The sequence below is a fragment of the Lactuca saligna genome, chromosome 9 (genome assembly GCF_052625555.1).
Source record: "Lactuca saligna cultivar CGN05327 chromosome 9, ASM5262555v1, whole genome shotgun sequence".
Lineage (NCBI taxonomy): Eukaryota > Viridiplantae > Streptophyta > Magnoliopsida > Asterales > Asteraceae > Lactuca > Lactuca saligna.
The window spans coordinates 49,306,617-49,327,830 of record NC_136425.1 but is presented as its reverse complement, the minus strand read 5'-3'; the positions used below and the strand labels follow the sequence as shown (position 1 = coordinate 49,327,830).

Sequence of the window (21,214 nt, the reverse complement as noted above, 5' to 3'; positions counted from 1 at the left end):
TATATTGCTAAAATATAAAAAAAAAATATAAAACGTAACCAAATTATACGATTAAACATATCAAGCAACTACTTGTGTTTTTTTTTTTTTCATATACCAGCTCCTAAACCAATAAAATCCATGAAAAAAAAAACAGAAAATTCATAACAATAAAATCCATAAATCCTGCATAATCTACAGCCCAACACTTGATTGAAGCAACAAGACCTGATGATGTGGTGTTCTTGTTCAACTAGTAGTAGGGTGTGTAGAAGTAGGCGGTGGTTCTTGATGAGTAGTCCTGGTTGCCGCCTGTTCTTCCACCGCCACCTTCTCCATGGTCTTCTGTCCCACTTCTTCGGCGGCTTTCGTCACCCTGCTGAAAGCTCCAGCGACCCAGGCGGTCCCAGTCAGCACATACCGGTTCTTCATAATTGCAGATCCCGCAACACTTACAGTCTGCTCTGCAGTCGCAAAGGCCGTTTTTGTCTTTTCAGACACCTGAAACTTCTGATCCATCTCTTTCACTTTCTCATTCACTAATGTTGTCCCCAGGTTGATTTTCTCAGTTAGACCAATCTTCTGATCTATTGTAGCTGCTTTTGCTGCAGCTGTTGATGTAAACTGGACTTTCTCATCAAACAATTTGGCTTTGTTTACTGCATCTTTTCCCAGTATGAAACCTTTTGCCAACATACTGCTCACAACATCTTCTGCTTTCTGAACAGCAGATTCAGCACCTCCCACACCTTGCCCCCCTGTTGCCTAAATTATGAACCACATTATATCAAATATCAGATAATATTAACATTTACACGCATTCTTGATGATAAAATAACAAAAAGAACATACGGTGTTTTGTTGATCTGAAAGTGTAGTTGTAAAAGGAGGGAGAGTGTACTCTGGTGCAAGAACAATGGTAACAGATTGGTCAACTATGGTTGCTCCCTGAAATCATCAAAACCAGAAGGTGGAAGAGTGTACTCTTATGAATTGTAAGAATTGTGTACAAGATAATCAAGATTTGTATATACCGAGAGTAGAACTGCAGTCTCTGCACCTTGAGGCTCCTTGAAAGTGACGAATGCATTTTGAGCTCGCTCATTCTCACTGAAATGGTGTTTATGACATGGATTTTCTTTAGAATAATTTATAGAAAAAGAAAAACCTATGTTTAAAAACCCTAACAAAGTGGGAAATAACCTTTTCATCTCAATATATTCAATATCACCAGAAAACGAAAAGAATTCCTTGATGTCTTGCTCGGAAGCACTTAAGGAAACATTGATGACCTTCACAGTTCTTACCTGTCAAGATAAGAATAGACTCAGATCGACATGATACAAAAATAAAATAAAGAATAGAACTGTTTACATGGCTGATGCAATATACTCAAATTGACATAGTTGTTTTATGCATAGGCATGTATAGAAGCTTTTCCACTGATCCAAATAGGAAATGAAGATCAATAGATCAATGAATCAATGATACATGTGCATTCAAATAGCATCAGTATGTTGGTTCCCTATGAAACTAAAGCCATATGGCATCAAATTCCTACAGTTGATTACAGTATTGTTAAAGCACATAAACTATGATAAAAATAGCTATCTGAATATTGGTTTTTTGTATGGTATTTATGAAGTTGTAGCCATGAACAACATAAACTCTGTACTCTTGAAAACTATCATATATTACTCGTCCAACAAAAGCACTTTCATTCAAGTACAGAAAAGACCCTCTGCTTAATAAAATGGATGAATCCCAGAACATGAAGAGGGGATATGAAAATATGACACGGAAACGGGAGAATAAGCGTGGCGAAGATAAAATTTCTTGTGATTACATACGATCCAGGCTGAGTAACTAAGAAACAGTGAAAGATGCATCCACGGGCGATTAAGAAACAAATATAAACAAAATCACTTGATTCATAGAACAAGAAATTGAATCAATTATCAAATAAAGACATGACTTTGTGTGGAAATGAATGAAAGAGAAGAAAGATCAGGAAAGCACTAACCGACATGGATTCAGCGGCCATGTGACGACGGTGATGATGATAGAGGTGTGGTTTATTGGGGGAAAAGAGGTTATCGGAAGGAGGTTGATGTCAGTGTCAGTAACAGCAATCAGATTTTGTAGACTAGGTTCCGGGTCGAGTAGATCTATTTGTAACACAATAACGGGTTGGATGGATCCGTTTGTAATCTGATAACGGGTTGGGTGGATCCGTTTGTAATCTGATAACGGGTTGGATAGACCCGTTTATAACTAACGTCGTCTTATGGAAAAAAGGCTAATTTTATTTAGATTAAGAGTAAATTACACGAATGGTCCCTATGGTTTGAGGTAATTTGCGTTCTTGGTCCCTAAGTGGACAGCTGCACGTGACCTAATTTTTTTTATTATATATTTTTATTTAAAAATAAAAAATTATAATAATGATAAAGGCCTTATTTTTCTCGTTCGTCCTGAACCTTTTGAGAAAATTAACAGTAAATATTTGGATTTGATAGAATTAGTCTTTTACTTTTTCAAAATTGATAAATGTGGAACCCTTTTTGGTTTTCTCTATAGAATTGCTACTTGGAGTTGGGCCTTGTATTTGCATTGCCATCACGTTTGCTTACCGGTTACTCACACATGTTATGTTCCTTGCACTGATTTATGGCCTTCACCGCTTAATTGATTTGATCCTAAGGTGATTTTTCGTTCGCCTTTTTCCATACCTCTTTCTCTCTAGCACTCTTCTCCTCTACCACCACATCTGTTAGATTTAATAAACCTTCCGATAATCCAAAAGGTCTCAACATCATAGATTTCGGGCATCATTATAAATCGAAAGTGTTGAATTTAATTATTTATCGTCTTTTGTGGTTTATGATTAGATTACATAGTTTGATATCATCAGCTCAAGTATGCTTTTTCATTCCCACCCCGATAAAGTACCAACTATCGTTTTAGGTTTTGATTTTTATTAGGTTCTTCCTTTGACTTCACTCGCCGAATTCCAACTCCAGGTGAAAAGGTTCACTTCTTTTTCCTCGATGCATCGTTTCCATGTAATGGTAAATCTGAGCTTGAACAGATTTTTTATTCGCCTTATTGCAGATGGTTCCAGTTCAATAAAGTTAGATTATCTGATATTTGTTCATAATAGTTCTATATGGAACCGATTTTAGGGCTTTTGATTTTTACTTTGGAATAACTCTAGGATTTTATGGAGTATGAGAATTTCGATTAGTGCCTTGAATATATCGAAGATTTAATGATTAAACATCAGGTCAATAAGGTTAAATTATCGACGAGCTTGTTGTCTGATGACTTTCCAAATTGGGTGCCCAAGGGGGATCTTCCTCAACTTTAAGCCAACTTATGAGACCTATTTCCTCAATATCGAAATAAGGGGAACCTTCTAAACCTCGAATACAAGGACTGACATTTTCTTTCGGCTCTCCCAATCAGGGCTCAAATATGTTATGCCTATGTAAACTTCCTTCAGATCTTCCACTTGATGTTGTGATTAGATAAAGCCCGAAAACGCACCATATTCTCAGATGAAATCTCAGGCCTGGGGTATAAGGGACGCTTAGTGGTTTTCCCTAACGCCATGGGAAATGGAAAGGCTGATAAATCCACGAAGAAGAACTCATGTTTCTAATATTTGATGGAATCAAATAAATCGTGACAGATGTCCATGACCACCTGTCTAATTGAAAAGGTTATCCAGTCTCTAATTGAAGTAGTACAATAAATATAGTGAAAATTTTCGACATCTGGTTCAAACCCTAAAGCTTTGCTCAACATAAGAAAACACATAAGCTTTCGAAATCCGTTAGGGCTAATATGAGAAAGGCGCACCTCTTCGATGAAAAGAGTAGGCGGGGAAATGTAACATCAAAAGAAGGAATTGCAGTGTAATATCATGTTTTGAGAAGTTTCTTATTTTGTGATTGTGGACAATAAATTGATAAAGTAAAGGCCTTGGGCTTCAAAGGAATAGGTTTAGACCCTATTAGATATTGATAATATTGGTTATACGATCCAAACCCTTGTTTTATGTTTTTGGAGTTAAAGGGTAAAACGGGTGTTTCAGACTTCTTTCTTGGAATAAGGAATTTAGTTCGGTATGTTTTAAGTTAAAAGTAATTAGATAGGATTGTGGGGGTCCTTACTATCATGAGCCTCCACCCCGTTGAGCCTCTAACTCGAAACTCTATCCTCCTATAAATTATTTTGAGCACTGGTATCATTTATGAGCTTATTTCTCCATTAGAAGGTGGGATCTTGAAGAACAAGGTGGTGGAAAAGTGTATGGAAGAAGGATTCAAGCATAGATCCAACAAAATTACATCATTTCTGGACCTTTGTGAGTAAAAAGCTTCAAACTTGCTCATTAGTTTCATAGATCTTGCTAATTTTCATATATGTCACTTTTTGTTCATTTTCATGCATAAAGTTTAGATCTTTAAAGTTTGTGACTGTAACACCTGGTTCCTGGTATGTAAATCTTAATTGAGTATTTTCCTTTTTAAGCCTTGGACTCGGCGAGTCATAGGTCCGACTCGCCGAGTAGGGACGTGTGACATCCCCATTTTCACGGCCAGAAAAGACCGATTTTTTTGTTTATGCTTTATAAAAATCAGAGTTCTTCTTTTAATAAAAATGTTGCGGAATTTGTTCCCAGAAAAACATGATAAATACGTTATTAAAACATTTTTGAAGAAACATATTTTATTCATTTCAAAACGTTTGGGATGTCATCGTTAATACATAAACATAAGCATAAACAGAACTTACATTTATTTACACTAGTGATCTACATCTCTTTAAATCTCTCAGTGTAAAGTGACTTCGTATCAACACCTGTGTTATAAATAAACTGAGTGGGTCAGGTTGGGAAACCTGGTAAGTACATAGGGTTTTCAACCCACAATAGTATAATTATTATGTTTAAACAATGAAACAATCAACCCAATTACCCATCCCCATTATCTTCTTTAGTCTTAAGGATCTACCCTAAGAATCAGTTATTCCTCGTTTATTTATTCCTAAGGATCATCCTAAGGAATCGACATGAAGTCCATCATTACCAAGACTTATAGAATATATCTGGTGAACACGTAGTCCGAAACATCTGATAAACACTTAGTTCAAAAGTAACTAGTGAACACACTTAGTTCAAAATACCTAGTGAACACACCTAGTTCAAAGATATGTAATGAATACACTCAGTTCAAAATACCTAATGAGCACCTAGTTCAAAAACACCTACAAGTTACGAGCTTACTAGCGTTCTACCGGACCGTCTAGTATCGCCCATGGTCATCATCTATACTCCACTAGATGACTGGATCACTGACAACATTGATGTTTCCCATCATGTTATCACAAAACAACTATTTCATCTACCCATGTTTTACCCAACACATTTTGTAGATATAAAATACGTATACAGTTTAAATCATTTAAAACATGTATAAAAATCTTTCACTCAGCATAGACAGCAAGTATTTAGACAATATGCACACATAGCACATAATTTATATTAAAATACTTCATATCTATGTGTAAGATGAAAGGGACTATGCACTCACTTGAAAGGTGGTGACTCAGCACTCGGACAACGCTTCGATATTCTCAAAACAAATTCCTTCGATAAAACCTAGTACCAATACCACTAGGGTTTAGTCTAACGATAACCGTGACTAATTAATAGTCTAGCTATTATTATTATTATCATATAAGCGTTAAATAACACTCAATATAACTCATAATAATAGCCCAAGTAATTATTTTAAGGTCCTAATAATGTTACTATAATTAATTAGAAGCTATATTAAAACTAGCGTAGGCGTAGCTCACTTACAGCGGGTTTTTCGCAAAACCGGGCTTCGCTGGAGCAGCGTTCCCGAGCCGAAAGGCTCTTTTCTCCGGACTACGGGAGCCTCAGGGCTTCCTTCGGGTGCTAGGGGGTTTACCTAGGCTTTTAGGGGGGTTAGGGAGCTTAGAGAGAGAGTTTAGAGAGAGAAAGAATGTTGGAGAGGTGTGAAGAGAAGTGAATGCCCGACACCTCTATTTATAGGAGGCCTGACTGGTGGACTCGCCGAGTCTGAGTCATGACTCGCCGATTTGGTGCATGTGGCAACCTTCTGATGGTGCCACGTGTCCAATTCTGGTGGTGCCACGTCACCCCCTATCGCGTATCAGCCTTCAAACATAGAAAAATCATAACTTTCGCATACGAGCTCCGTTTTCGACGCTCTTTATATCCATGCGTAGGTAAAATCAAGATCTACAACTTTCGTATAGACTCCGTTGGGTAATTCTTGACCGATCTCAAATTTAACAGTAGGAGGCGTTTAGACTGTTAAATGACCGCGAAGAACTCATAACTCCTTCATACGGACTCCGTTTTCGTTTGTCTTTTTACCGTTGAGTTCCTATTAATGAGATATTCAAATCTCATTTAGGTCGTGTAAGCCAAAAACCGCTCGAACTAAAATTCGAGTTTCGAGTTGTACACTGCTAAGCCGAATCTTAGAAAAATCATAACTTCCTCATACGAAGTCAGATTTGGGCGTTCTTTTTATTGACGCTCTTAGTTTAACATATTCTACGAATTTCATTTTATCACTAAGGCTAAAAAGTCCTCCATCGTAAATTCACTATTTACGCTTCCTGGTACCCTGCCGGTTCCGTCGCGAAACTTCGACGAGCCATAACTTCTTCGTTATAGCTCGGATTTCGGCATTCTTTATATGTACGGAAACCTTGTGATATATTCTACAACTTGGTTAAGATTATTTATTTTAAATAATCTTTTGTCGAAAAGTCATTTTCAACCCCTATTACCTCTAAATTGACTAGCCCGATCTATGGGCGTTACAGGACGGGACCCGGGACACGTTTAAGTTGGCGACTCGGCGAGTCACTGCTGTTAGATGAAACCCTAAGTTTCAGGGGTTTTCACCCTATTTAATCCCCCTTTCCGCCCCCAAGCCAGCCCCCATTCACCCTAAGAGCCATATACCTCGTTCTAAGCCTTGTTTTGTGGATTTGAAGCCATTTGGCGTGTCCTCTTGAAGATTGGAGTGAGTAGGGAAGGAGATCAAGAAGAAGAAGATGAGGTCAAGCACTTGTGAGCAATTTCAGAGTGATATCTAAGGTATGGCTCGTTTTCCCCCTTGTCTCCATGCTTATGGCCCCATTAAAGTCCTTCATGGCTCATTTCCAAGCTTGTATGTGCATCATATTTCGAAATAAGTTGATTGGTCCCTAGATCTAAGCATAGTTGAGCTCCAGTAGCTCAGATCTACTACCTTTATGAGCCCATATTGCATATAAACCTTAGATCTACTCTTTTGGTGCATTTTGAACCCTAAAAACCCCATAGATGGATATTTACACGTAAAGTTGGAAACTTTACGTGTTATTCATGCTCTAGGAGCCCAGATCTACGAATGGCATGGACTGGATTCGAGCAAAATCGTATTTTTAGCTCTTGCATGGAGCGGACTCGGCGAGTCGCTCATCTGACTCGGCGAGTCTAGTCGCGAGTCTCCGGGTTTGTCCCCTTTTTGTTATGTCGAGTTGTGTGGTGAGTCCAGGAGGGACTCGGTGAGTTGGAAGCCAAAACTCACCCATTGTGGAACTCTGCGAGTCGATGCCCAGACTCGGCGAGTTCAAGGCAATCTCCTTAGATCAAGATCAGACTCGGCGAGTTATTCATACAACTCGGCGAGTCACAGTATAACTTGTTCATCGGATGAAGATGAACTCGGCGAGTTGTTCATACAACTCGGCGAGTAGGATGAAGGACTTGAACATTAGTTTGGAAGGAGAACTCGTCAAGTCGACGCCTAACTTGACGAGTAGAAACAGAATTCAGGACAATCGTTTGGACATGGACTTGGCGAGTTGGCGAGCCAACTCGACGAGTCGGGTCAACTGGAAGTTGACTCTGACATTTGACTTAGGGCATGATTAGGGGTAAAATGGTCATTTTACCCAAAGGTCAGTTAGCAGTTTTTGACTAAGTGTTTGGTGGGAATACAGCCGGAGGATTTCCGGAACAGCAACAGCAGCAGTCAGACTATTCCCACGAAGATCAGCAGCTACTCCGAGGTGAGTTGCCTTCCAGTAGTGGTGGGTCTAAGGCCACAATGCCAGCCCACCAGTAGGAGTTGTATGTTAGATGATTGTCTTTGTGATATCATCTAGGTTTGCTACTACCTAATATGTTATATGTTGGCATGATATGTTGTATGTGATAATAGTAGAGTTCGGTTGCTAGGACCGAAGGGTGGTTAGACACCCCAAATATGTCTGATATTACGTTTGTGTTATGATATATGTGATGGTAGTAGTAGGGGTGAAATAGTCCCTGAGGTTCAGTTGTTAGGACCGAAGGGTAGTCAGCACCCCAGAATAGCTCGACATGGGTAGGTCAGCACCCCAGAATGGCTTGGCACGGGTAGTCGGTACCCTAGAATGGCCGTACCGGGTAGTCAGGCACCCCAGAATAGCCTGGCAGTATGTATGATATGTGGTGCGATGGGGGAACTCACTAAGCTTTGTGCTTACAGTTTACAGTTTTGGTTTCAGGTACCTCTTCATCGAAGGGGAAGGAGCTGACTCGGTAGCGGCACATCATGCACACATTTTGGTTTCCGCATTTACTAGATTTCCCCGGGATTTATACTCTGATGTTTCGATTGGTTGTATGACTTGACTTTTGAACATGGTTTATGTTGTGATGTAGTTTGGTCAAACAATGCTTTTATTTATTAACATTTTCTAAAGTAATGTTTTAAAAACGAAATTTTTGGACGTGAAAATTGGGTCGTTGGATGGTGGATAATGAAGGTTATAGGTACCGAGTATCCAGTTCGCGTTTTGAAGCCCAAAGGTATAGCGGTAAAGTGATAGTTCGGGCCTTTTATGAATTTTGGATTTAAGCTCGGGAAGCTGTAAGACAAAGGAAAGTTGATAAAATTGTAGAGTTCATCATTACCTTTTTTGTGGATATAAAGAACGTCGAAATCGAACTTAGAACGAAGAAGTTATGGACTTCGGAAGATTGGTGGTTTTAGACCCTAACCGAGTACGCTGGGCGTACGCTATGAGTACGTCGGGCGTACTGACCTTCGGAAGAAGTTAATGCCTCTTTAGACCCTCTTATTTCACTGTCCGAACGGAAGGAGATGTGAACGAGACAATAAATATTTTTGGACTTAGGTAACACCTAAGTTAAAACTAAGGATGCTTAATGACATATGTCTTCGCTGACTCGTGTCCAAGACCTGTCACAATGGTCTTCTACCGGAACGGACCAAGACGACAACCCCTTGTCATCAGGATTCGACACTTTGATTGGCAGACATGGGAATCAAAGGAAAAGACACATCAATAAATGCATATCAACTTGTATTGATGTACTTTCCCGTTTGAAAACCAACGTAAGATCCCCTATAAATTTCATAGATAAACCGAGGTCTAATGAGCAAACCAGGTGAAAAATAATCATTACTTCCTTATAGATTATACTTAAGATTTTACCTTCCGTTCTCTTATGTATCTTACAAAAATACTTTTAAGCTTTGGAGAGGTTTCGGGTCATGTTCGGAATCGCTCTAATATCTTTTCTATTGTAGCCTAAAACCAGGCATCAGACTAGACCCTATATACTACTAAAGTGACGCGAAGCCACAGGAACTTGGACGCAACACATGGGATATATGTGACAACAAAAATTAAAGACATAACACCATTCCCTTTAGCTTAAAACCATATTATCCTTTACACTATATTACAATATTATGAAATACTATTACATAATGAAATACTATTACATTGACGATGGTTATTAAATGATTATTTGGGTATTTATTACTTATTTAATGAGTTGCACGTATCAAAAACAAGAAATATAATTATATAAACGGATTCTCTTGCCACTCAAGAGTGAAAATTTGGGTCTTGGGATTCCCTTCTTAATTTTTATAAAAACCGAGTCATTGACCCGACCGAACTCTCCCTCTGTTCCTGTTCATGTTCTTGTTCCTGTTCCTGTTCCTCACATTCGAGATTCCTTTCTTCCAACTTTTCCAATTTCCCATCTTCTGCGATCCCTCCCTTCCTCCCTCCATCTCCTTTCTACTTATAAACAAGACGACACCATCTTTAATTCGACCTAATCTCGCCGCTTAACGATGTGGTAAGTCCCCTTACACTTTCAATTCGATCTTGATCATTGTTACTTTCAGTTTTAGTTTTTTGATCATTTGATTGGGTTTCTTTCTTAAAGATTTGATTTTTAATCTTTCCATTTCGATTTCCCCTTCACCCATCAATAATCTCCGCCAACCGCCATCAACACTTGTCAATTGGGGCAAACTTTTACTCATTTATGTCCAACAATAACCACTAACTAATCTCAAGGATCACAGCTCATTCTGTTTGGTATTTGTTACTTTTTGAATCATTTTCTTGTTATACGCATACTTTCTTGTTTGTATATCATTTAGGATTGATGGAAGAGTGCTTTGTTTGGGAGCATGATCAGCTTAACTAATTTCATGGATTTTTCAACTAGATCGACATCATATGATTCCGCTTACAATTCCAATTACTCCTTCTATGCAACTAATTCCCATTTTAACACTTAGTGATTCACCATTTTGTCTTTGAATATGCATGATTTTGCAAAATTGCTAACACGGAAAGTTATCTGCTAGTTTCAATGACTGCTGCATGGCCCCTTTTGGTTGAGTGACATAAATGGTGTCACGCATCAAACTTTTATTGGGTATTTTCAATGATGAACTTGAGAGCACCCCGCCATCCATCCATCTCTTACAGGCCTATACAACCCACTGATCTAGATGTTCTTGTAAAAATCCATAGCGATCTGTTTCCCATCAGGTTAGAAGACCCCTTTCTTTTCTTAAACGACATATCCTGACAACAAACTATTTGAAATTTACTCATTCAATCATGAAACTTGTAATTAGGTATGAAATTGAATTCTTCCACAATGTTGTTCATGGTCACGATATAGTTTCTTGGGGAGCAGTTGACCGAAATCGTCCTAATGGTGAAAGTGATGAACTTATTGGATTTGTCACTGCAAGAATCATTATGGCAAAAGAAAGTGAGGTGATTTTAGCTAAAATACCTTTATCTTTTTAATGCAATCAGTAATGCCAAGTTCTTTGTTATATAAACAAGGAAACTAATCTCATTCTATGCATTGTAGATAGAAGATATGCTGAGATATGACAAATCAAGATCAGATCAGGCTCTAGTTTATATTCTGACTCTAGGAGTGGTGGAGTCTTATAGAAATTTTGGTATAGGTAAAAAAAAAGTTAAAAACAGTCTTTTCATTTTTCTTTGACAAATTTTCTTGAATGAATATTCTGGTTGAAAGTAGATTGCTATTTCAAAACATTTCAGCCACTTCACTGATTCGAGAGGTGATCAAGTATGGTTCAAGTATGCCAAATTGCAGAGCAGTTTACCTTCATGTAATTTCTTACAACAATTCTGCAATCCATTTGTATCAGAAAATGTCCTTCCTTTGTGTAAGGAGGCTGAATTCCTTTTATTTTATCAATGGCCAACATTATGATGCATACCTGTTCATTTACTATGTGAATGGTGGCCGATCTCCATGTTCACCCTTGTAAGTAAAACTTCTTCATGTGAAAAAGGGTATTTTAGTCAAATCAGTGAGGATGATAAAGATAAAGATTAGTTTATTTGTTGACTCTGCAGAGAGCTTGTTACGCTTCTAGTAACATACATGAGGAGAGGATTGAAGTTGGTGTCTTCAAGAGTATGGAAAAAGGGTGAAAAGAATGTTGGCCCAAAGAGAGTCAAATATAGAGACAAAGGTACCCTTTTACCAATGACACAACAAAACAAGAGAAACATATCAATAGAGGGTCCTGAAAATGATCATGTATAAACTTAATTGTAGAACACATGAGTTTGACCCCTTTGTCCTTTTTACAGTGTTGTTTCATTTTCATCATCTTAATTTGGTTTGAAGCGGAACAATAAGACTTGAATGTTAGGGCCTGATTCTGAATATTGGGGATTGAGTTTGTAAACTTTGGTTTGAGGTGTTTTCTAGCTACTATTAAGTGTAAAGAGATAGAAGAGAATATGTGATTTCACCATGGTTTTATATGTTTGTTTCATGGATTTGATGAGGAATATGAAAGAATACATAAGTATATTGATAAAAACATCTATTTTGGAAGTCTTGTATGTATATCACTCAAATTCTTGTTACATATGTTTGGTTAAGCTGGATTAAGTTGATGCATACTTACATATGATTCAACTTTTTTGACTGGTTTCATTCTGCTCATTGTGTGCATATTTGCTTCTTTATTATGAAGGAATACGAGGACAAACATATAAGGGCTACAAACCCTTTGGTAATTCATCATTGTTTAATTACCGTTTTGCGAAAAATTAATACATCTTTCGCGAAATACTATTGGTTCATGAACTTTTGTAAATATGAAAATAATCAAAGCATGACTGAAAATGTGTGTAAAACATTTCGTGAGATGTGCCTATCTTTGCGAAACCCATAAAACCATATTGTCATTTGTCGGTTTACCCATTAGCTTATTTATAATATCTAGGAACCCAAAAATGACTTCTAATTATAATAGGAATTATATCTAATTTGAGAATCAACATAAATTCTAAAGATATTATCCAATTATGAGATAATTCATAATAAATAAAAAAAAAATCTTAAAATAAAATAACACTAATAAAAACAAATCTTCATGTTCTATTTGAAATTCTCCCTATCATTTTTCCCTCTTGAAAAAGACTTGTCCACGAGCCTTTATCGCGAATAGCTCTCATCCAAGGTTTCTAAAAAACATGAAACTTCCACACTTTAGAAAAAATATAAATAAACCCAACAGAAAAGTACTCACTAGATGTTTCACATATGATTTGTTTTGTATCATGTTTATAAAATATATGAAACCCAGAAAATATTAATTTTCAACACCGATAAAATATTGTTTATAAAATGTCAATATTCGTAGATGGGTTCTGCATATAGATGAAATCAATGTCACAAAATGGAATGCTCTCGTCTTCATCCTCCTCTCCTAAAAGATTCGTTTAGATTCAGACAAAATTGAGAGGTATACTTCTAACCCTATGCATTTGGGATTTTCTACCTTCAAATCAATGTTCCTCAACGAATCATTGTGATATCCTCCTTCGTGAAGATCTCGTCTTGGTACAAAAAAACAATTGACCTTCTAGTAGTTGTTCTGATTCAGTCTCTTCTCTTGGCAATTCTTGATTCAACAGCTCGAGTTCTTGCACAGTTGCACTCGTCGTTGTAAGTATTCAATCACAATGTTTTTTTGGCTCTATCTACATATCTTGTGGGTCTTTAGCATAAGATGCTCCATCTTCATAACTGGCGTTGTGATGGTTTGTAGCCACACGGGATCTTCCTCAACCGATCATATCGGTTGGGTTCTGATACCAAATGACGTAAAAATAAATCGAAAATGGTTGGATTCAATAGTAACAAAGAACAACAAGAACTATCTATGTTCATAATTTTTGCAAATTCTTTCATAAAATTTATTAAATCTCAGAAAGTGTCTAAAACTCCAAAACGATTAAGCTATTTATAATAATCTGGAAATCATAAAATAACTATGATAGAAATCATTTAATTAAAAAAACAATATAAATCCTAAAGGTTTTATCTAATTAATAAATAATTCCAAATCAAGATAAATCTTAACTGAAAAGAATTTTAAGAAAAATACACTAACAAAAATAAATCTTCAAGAAATCTTTAAAACTCCTAGCATCATGTAAATAATCATAACATATCAAACACCAACTCTTTCACGAACCTTAAACACAACCTACGCAAAACACATGAAAACAAGATTTATGTCAAAAACAACCATCATTTGTTGGTTTTTGTTGTGTAGGCCGACTAGCATAACAGATCTAACATATAAATATAAAATTATATTATACACATGCCCGGCCTGTGAGGGTGGGCAAGCTGGACGATGGCCCAGGATCCATCGTTTGATTGAGGCCCCAAAAAGGATTTACGTTAATAATTATATATTAGCAGTGTTGTTTTTTAAACAAATATGATTGTAGAACGATTAGAAAAGACACTTCCTTCGTTCTTCTCTACAAGCCATGATTTTTTATATTTATAATATTATAGGTTATTGTAATTTGTATATATAAAGTTATTTTAAACCTTACATAAGTGTCGTCCCAAATCTTGGTTTACACACAAATGTGAACAGTTAATTTATACACACTTCAATTATTCAAATTTCTAATTATACATTAACAAATCTATTAATTTTCTTATAAAATAAAAGCTAGTTATTTATCTATTTTTATAAGAATCCTACTCAAGAAGAATTTATAAATTAAATTTTATTCAAAAGACCCAATTTTAGAACCTGATGATAGTTTATTATTATTATTTTTTTTAATTTAGTTTATATTTAATAGTAACTTTTAACTAGAAAAATATAATTCACTTCTAAACCATCATTAATTTTAAGAAAAATATATGGGATACCGTTGCTGTAGAATACTTTTTTTTTTTTCAAAGTGCCCCTTTTTTTTATTGTTGCCCCGGGCCGATATGCTTGGATTGGCCCAGATTATACAAAGAGTATTCAAAACCAATTTGCAAAATATGCCGGTCTTCACGAAACAAATACACGAACAAGATTTAAGAGATGAATCATCTGAGAAGCATGCTGGATGATCTTACGAAGTTATGTATTGTGGGACCATTATGCGACTTAGACGAACCCTTCGCAAAATACATGGTGATTCTGTGATAAAAGTTGGTTATGAACTTATTTTATTTTATAATATTGCATATACATTTTTGGTCATTTTTTGTTTTATCCCAATATATTAACATGTAAATAATTGAAGAGACAATGACTTTTTGTGGGTTTCTTACTATTTACTATTTGATGACCTTCCACTCTGACAAGTGACAGGTAGAAGCTTTTAATGGAGTGTACAACTACAAGCATTCACAACAAATTCTCATTAAAACTTTCCGACGAGCATCAGAGCATACTCCCTCCCTTTCCTTTTTAATGCCCAACTCACATGTGCTCCACCACATGCTCTAAATAATATCTGACTTATCATGCTGGCTGTTTGTGTACTTGTTATATTAATTATTACATTTATTAAACAATAGTTGCTACATGTGCATTTACTGTTAACAGATCATATCAATATTAAATATAACAAATTAAATATAACAGGAAGTCAGGAACAAGATATGTAGATGATATCTGAGTTGTCTTTCTTCATCTTCATGTGCAACAAAAATCTTAAACCTTTCCAAATTAAATTTCTAGGCAACATACAAGACAGACTGGGAATAATACCAATATACCATACACAAAATAATAATAATAATAATAATAATAATAACAAACAGATCTCCAAAGATGATACGTAATCGTTTCAAATCATGAAACAACAAAAAACATTGTATCAAACAAAAAAAAAAAAAACAAGGACACAGATATACCTGTTTCACTACTTGGCCCCACACCCTATTTCTGGCTGCTGTTGTTGCTTGTGCCCTTCTTCTTCAACAAGCTTCCGAATTTCCGAATGAAGGGTTTCTTCTTCTTCACTTGCTGTTGATCCTTTGATGGTGACGTGGCACCATTTTCTGTACCATTTGCCTGATCATACCCTTCTCCACTTTCCAATTTTGAATCCACTTCATCCTCAAAAGATTCATCATGAGTTGTTTCTCTTTCAGGCGATAAATCCTTTCCTTCAATCTTGCAACTTTCCCACATCTTGAATTCGACTTCAACAGAATCATCGTTTCCATTCCTGTCTCCTTTCTCACTCAGACGCTCTTTATGATGTTCTCCATTCACAATCGCCACATCATCTTTAGGTATTTCTTTTGGTAAAGGTTGCTCAGATTGTTCAATTTTTGGGACTTTATCTCTTGCATCACCATTGTGTTCAGAGAACTCCACAACTTTTGGAAGCATGTCGTACTCTTTCTCACTGTCGCTGACATCATCGTGTTCTTCAATCTTGGAAGACTTATTATTCGCCTTTGAGTTTGACTCCTCAAGCAGCCTGGTCAACTCCTCTACCTTCTTCAGAGATGCAGCTTCTTGTGTTTTAAGCTCAGTGATTTCATGATCAAGACTCTGCAACTCGTTTTCTTTATCCATTAAGCTCTCTTTTAAGTTCATGCTTTCAGCTTTTGCTTCACCAAGAACCTCCTTCAAATACACAACTTCAGATTCAGCTTCCTTCAAAAGATTCTTCAACTGGGATCTTTCTTCTTGGGATCCATAAGCTTCTTCTTCGGTTTCCTTGAGCAAAGTAGCTAACCTCTTTATCTCCTTTTCAAGTGAATCATTCTCTTGTTTATTTTGTTCAACACATTCCATCAATTTCACCTCTTTTTCTTTCCATTCCGACTCTACACTTTCATGGTTATCTTTAGATTGTTGGATTGTGTTCATGAGCATGTCAATCTCATGTTTTGCATCATCAAGCATGTTCTGATACTTCTCATTGGTCGATTGAAGTGCATGTTTCAGATCTTCTATTTGTCTCTCATAGTTTTCATGTTCAGACTCATTCAAAAGCACTTTTTCTTTAGCTTCTCTTGCTTCTGCAGAAACTTCATGTAAAGCTGAAGCTAGACTTTCAAGAGCTTTCTTGCTCTTTTCCTCTTCGTCTTTTGAAGATTCCAACTCACTTATGAGTTTATTCTTTTCTTCTAGAAGTGACTGAACACTGCTAGCTGCAAGTTTCTCATTGTTCAAGGCCTGTGTTCTTTCCTCTTTCACATTCTCAAGCTCTGATTTCAGAATTTCAGCTTTCTTCACCATTTCAGAAGCTTCTTCCCTTGCTTTATGAAGATTCCTTTCCGATTCTTCAAGATCACCTCGTTGTCTCACGTTTGACATTTCCAACAACCCCACTTTCTCTTTCAGAGAAGCAAGTTCGGATTCAGAGCTACGCAAAAGACTATTACGCCCTTCGAGTTCTTTCACTACTGACTCGAGAGATGAGGATGCGGATCTTTCTAATCTTTTGGCTTCTTCTGCTTGAAGATCTAGTTCTTCAACTTTACTCTTCCATTCTTCCATTAAGCTACGCGCGTATGATTCAGACATTTTTGCAGCTTCTAATTCAATGTTTAGTTCCTCCAATGACACTTCTCTATCAAGTAACTTCTCCTTGTATACCTTAGCTTTCTTGAGTTCTTCATTTAGAGAATCAATCTCTAATTTTAGTTCGTCTTCCTCTGACTTTAGATATTCAACCTCTGATTTCAACTCAGAAACCAATTTGTCATTTTCATGACCTTTTGACTTGAGTGTCTCGATCTCTGATTTCATCTCCAACACCAGCTTATTACTCTGTTCTGCTTCTGATTTCAGAGTTTCAATCTCCAAATTCAGCTCAGACACCATTTTGTTACTTTGATCTGCTTCTGATTCGAATTTGGAATTGAGCATTCCCTTCAATCGTGTAATCTCAGCAGACAGTGTCTCTACTTTTTCTACCTGGTTTTCAGCAATCTTGGTTGCATCATCTGCATGTGTAAGTGCTTGATCTTTCGCATCACATGTCATAGCCAATTCCTGCTTCACTTTTTCAAGTTCTTGAGTAGCAGAAACAAGTGCAGCCAAATCTGCAGCATGCTGGTCTTTTACAGATTCCAATTCCTTTTCCCACTGTTCTTCCTTCTTGTGAGCAGCATCGATTCCTGCTTGTTCCATTTCAACAGAACGAAACTTTTCTATTTCAATACTCTCTTCGGCATTCTTTTGAGCCACAAGAGCCTCCCTGAGCTTTTCGTTTGTTTCCTCAGATAATCTCTGGGCTTCTTTCAGTTCGTTTATGGCTTTTGCTTTCTCTTTCTCAACAGAAACCAACTTTTCTTCGGCTTTCTTGAGATCATCTTGAAGTGCATTCAATTGAGCTTGTAATTCCGATCCCTTTGGCACCACCACCCTTGGAGCTGGTTTCTGGAAACCCACATACGAAACAAAAGTGCATCAGCAACAGGGTCCACCACAGATTAGATCAAAGGTATTGTATATTGTTTGGTTTCCAAACAAGTGCTAGAGTAGAAAGAATGCAACGATTGCCATGGGAATATAACAATGGTAGAAGTATGTCATTATGTTAACAGTGAAACAAAGAACTGGAGGCTGAGTTTTTGAACTTACTTCTGCAAGGGTGCTGGTCTTTGGAGACCGACGATCTAGGGCAGGCTTTACAGGAACAGATCGCGGGGAACGTTCCACGGAAGCTCTTGTGGTTTGGAGGGGAGATGGTGAATCAGTCTCGGATTTGGCAACTCCCCTGCTAAGTTTACTCACTCTGGGTGTTGCCGGTGATGTTTTGCTAATCGGGATTTTGGTGGCGGGAGGCGTTTCAGAAGAAGAAGATCTGTCAGAATTTCAACATTATCAGCCACATTAATGAATATAACAAGAAGATAACATTAGGATCCATTCATTCAACCAGTTCACCAGGCAATGCACGATCTATTAAGTGAGCACAAACATAAGCAGGAAAAAAAGACAAAACTTTAACCAAATGCAGAAGAAAAAATCAAATTAGAGCTAGAAAGTGACAAAACACAGCAGCATCTCCACTCCTAAGTTGTGGGATCTTTAAATTTCGTAGACACTAAGACGGAAGTTGGATGGGGATAAGCGTCGTAGAATAAATATTTAAGAAAACGGGCAGATCTGATGAGTGAGGTCGAAGATTACCAAAAAAAAAAAAAAAAGAAGTAAAGTGGAAGGGGGATCGGGAAGTAAATCCAAAATGGAAACAAGCAATTAAGCCCAGATTTGATAATAAACAACAATAAATACAATTTGAGAGATAAGAAACGGAAGTTACTTGGATTTAGCAGACATGATGGAACTAGAATTGGTAGAAAGAATGGCGACACCGACACTTGCTATTGCTTTGGTGCAGATATGGTTGTGTTAATTGGAGAAAATCTTGGTATAATTAACAGCTCCAACCAGAGCAGCAGTGAGAGAGAAAGATTGATACTGGTAGTTAAGGAGTATATGAATATGATGATGAGTAGAGCATTATTTTCTAGAGACGAAGAGGAGAGGGGGAGGAGGAAGCTTAATCATTCATTAGGGTCGGTGCAATGGTCTTTTCGTCATGGGGTTGTACGTTGTGCATTAGTGGTTGTACCATAAGCCAAACATCCATACCCAGTCGCTCGCGTGCTGCCTCTCTGTCTTGTCTGAAAATATTTCTTTATCTTTTGCCAGACCTATTATCACCTACGACCCCTTTACAATTCTACCTTTTTATTTTTATTGATTTTATTTTTTATAAAAATTAAGGCTTCGGTTTGTATTTCTTGACTTTCTTAAAGAGACACACTTAAAATGCATAAATATTTCTTCGATAAGATATGATCTGACAAGAAACAAAAAATAAAGTTGATTATACATTAGGATGCGTATAAAAAATACAACTTGAAACATTAACAATTTTGGTATCGAAAAGACTTACGAACCTACAATCAATTCACAGAAAAAAAAAAGTGTTGACTTGCAACATGCTTTGTCAAAATGATTATCGAGACTTTAGGGACCAATTCTGTCATATGTCCCCTTGATTTTTGTGGTTTTCTGTTAATTGGTATGAAGACTATAAGATTTTCTTTGATTAGGTGTGTTCTTTTTCAAAAAAAAAATTAAGCTTTTTAGACATAAGTTTGGATTTTAAGGGAGGAAACCTACCAAAGTTAATAAAAGCCTCCAAAACAAATCATCACTCATATAATATTATATTATTTTTGGGTTAAGAAATATATGTTTTGTTTAAACTAATCAATAATTGGTTGAGTTTAATAAATACCAAGCATTGTTATTAAATTACTACACAGGTGTGGTTGTACAGCAGTAAGGAAGGAAGGAGGGAGGGTGATGGTGGGCCACCCCATTTATCTCTTCTTCTATCAAATCAAAATACCACACTTTTTTTTTTCCTTTTGCCTCCTTCGTTCCTTAACAATATTTTCGTCTTACACATCAAGCCTTGATTATATTTTCCAACTTGGTTGAGTGATTTAAATGACACCCTAGATGGATTAAGTGGGATTTAGAGTGAGAGTGTGGTTTCGTTTTGGCCCCAACAGTGTATATATGTATATAAAGTGATGCTCGACTTTAGACGAGTGAAGATGGTCCATGGAGATAAGGTGTAAGGGTAGTGGGTAGTGGGTAGTGGGTGCACCCACCAAACAAATTTGATTAGTTTGTACGTTATGGGTTAATGGCAACTGCATGTAAGAAGCTGGAGTAGAAGATAAAAATAAAAGGTTGTTCATATTGTCCCCACACAACCAAAAAAGGAATTGTCCACTTTCACTTGGTTTGACTGATGCACATTCCTACTGTTCTTTTATTCTATTCCAAAATGGAAATAACTAGTGATAAGTCCGTTGTTATATTCTCTGTTGATGAATACGTAATTTGATTGTGGAAACCCACATCAAGTTCAAGCTTCTATGATTGCTTTGCCTTGGATGTTCAAGGAAAGTAGTGGTGGACCCCATCATTTGGGCCGTTCCCAATTTTGCACCCCGCTTCTAAATAGTCGGAAGCATTCATAAAAGTTGGTGTTTAGGAATTCACAAGAGTATTTTCCCATGAACGCCTCCAACCAACATTGGATCGTGTTGGGCCCACTTCTCGACATGTACCATTAGCGTGCGACTACGTTTTACCTTGATAGTGGCACGTTGGTATGATCACATCCCACGTAAATTTCAAACGCAAAACCACACTTACTAAGATCATTATGAACCCTACACTTCACCTCTAATGTATTGGCCATCTCGACCAACAAACTAACTTAAGCATTGGAATGTAATTTTGAGTTCAAACCCCAAGGTAAGGTACGATTGAGTTCCTTACTTTCAAGTGATACTAGGTTTGAGTGAGTTAAGTGGACCAACGTAATTAACATCATTTGGTACTATCCATGGGACTTGCAACAAGAACTGCAGTCACACATAAGTAAAGCCTTAGAAATGGCATGTAATGTTTAAGGGAGTAACAAGTCCAGTCATATTCATTCCATGCCCTATTTTGGTACATTCTCACATATGGCGACC

At 36.9% G+C, this 21,214-nt stretch overlaps 3 protein-coding genes across 4 annotated transcripts; 1 reads left to right on the top strand and 2 right to left on the bottom strand.

Annotated features, from left to right (window-relative positions):
* Nucleotides 1–26: 26 nt before the first annotated feature.
* Nucleotides 27–2,123, bottom strand: BPA1 (binding partner of acd11 1). The gene is made up of 5 exons (XM_078973334.1): nt 2,003–2,123; nt 1,183–1,286; nt 1,014–1,089; nt 832–927; nt 27–744 (listed from the first exon to the last, which is right to left on the bottom strand). Exons 1-5 carry the CDS (start codon nt 2,021–2,023, stop codon nt 229–231), a joined length of 813 nt encoding a protein of 270 aa, XP_078829460.1. The 5' UTR covers nt 2,024–2,123; the 3' UTR covers nt 27–228.
* A 7,829-nt stretch (nt 2,124–9,952) lies between these two features.
* On the top strand, nt 9,953–12,253 carry LOC145017780 (histone acetyltransferase MCC1-like). Of its 2 annotated transcripts, none has more exons than XM_078975734.1 (6): nt 9,953–10,201; nt 10,722–10,908; nt 10,998–11,142; nt 11,243–11,342; nt 11,443–11,671; nt 11,764–12,253. In XM_078975734.1, exons 2-6 carry the CDS (start codon nt 10,802–10,804, stop codon nt 11,954–11,956), a joined length of 774 nt encoding a protein of 257 aa, XP_078831860.1. In that variant the 5' UTR covers nt 9,953–10,201; nt 10,722–10,801; the 3' UTR covers nt 11,957–12,253. The 2 variants fall into 2 exon arrangements, with proteins under 2 accessions (XP_078831860.1, XP_078831861.1); XM_078975735.1 differs by having other exon boundaries at nt 10,711–10,908.
* Nucleotides 12,254–15,448: 3,195 nt separating this feature from the next.
* On the bottom strand, nt 15,449–19,312 carry LOC145018847 (WEB family protein At3g02930, chloroplastic-like). The gene is made up of 3 exons (XM_078976705.1): nt 18,967–19,312; nt 18,282–18,504; nt 15,449–18,077 (listed from the first exon to the last, which is right to left on the bottom strand). The coding sequence occupies exons 1-3, from the start codon at nt 18,981–18,983 to the stop codon at nt 15,615–15,617; spliced, it is 2,703 nt and encodes a 900-aa protein (XP_078832831.1). The 5' UTR covers nt 18,984–19,312; the 3' UTR covers nt 15,449–15,614.
* Nucleotides 19,313–21,214: the final 1,902 nt, after the last annotated feature.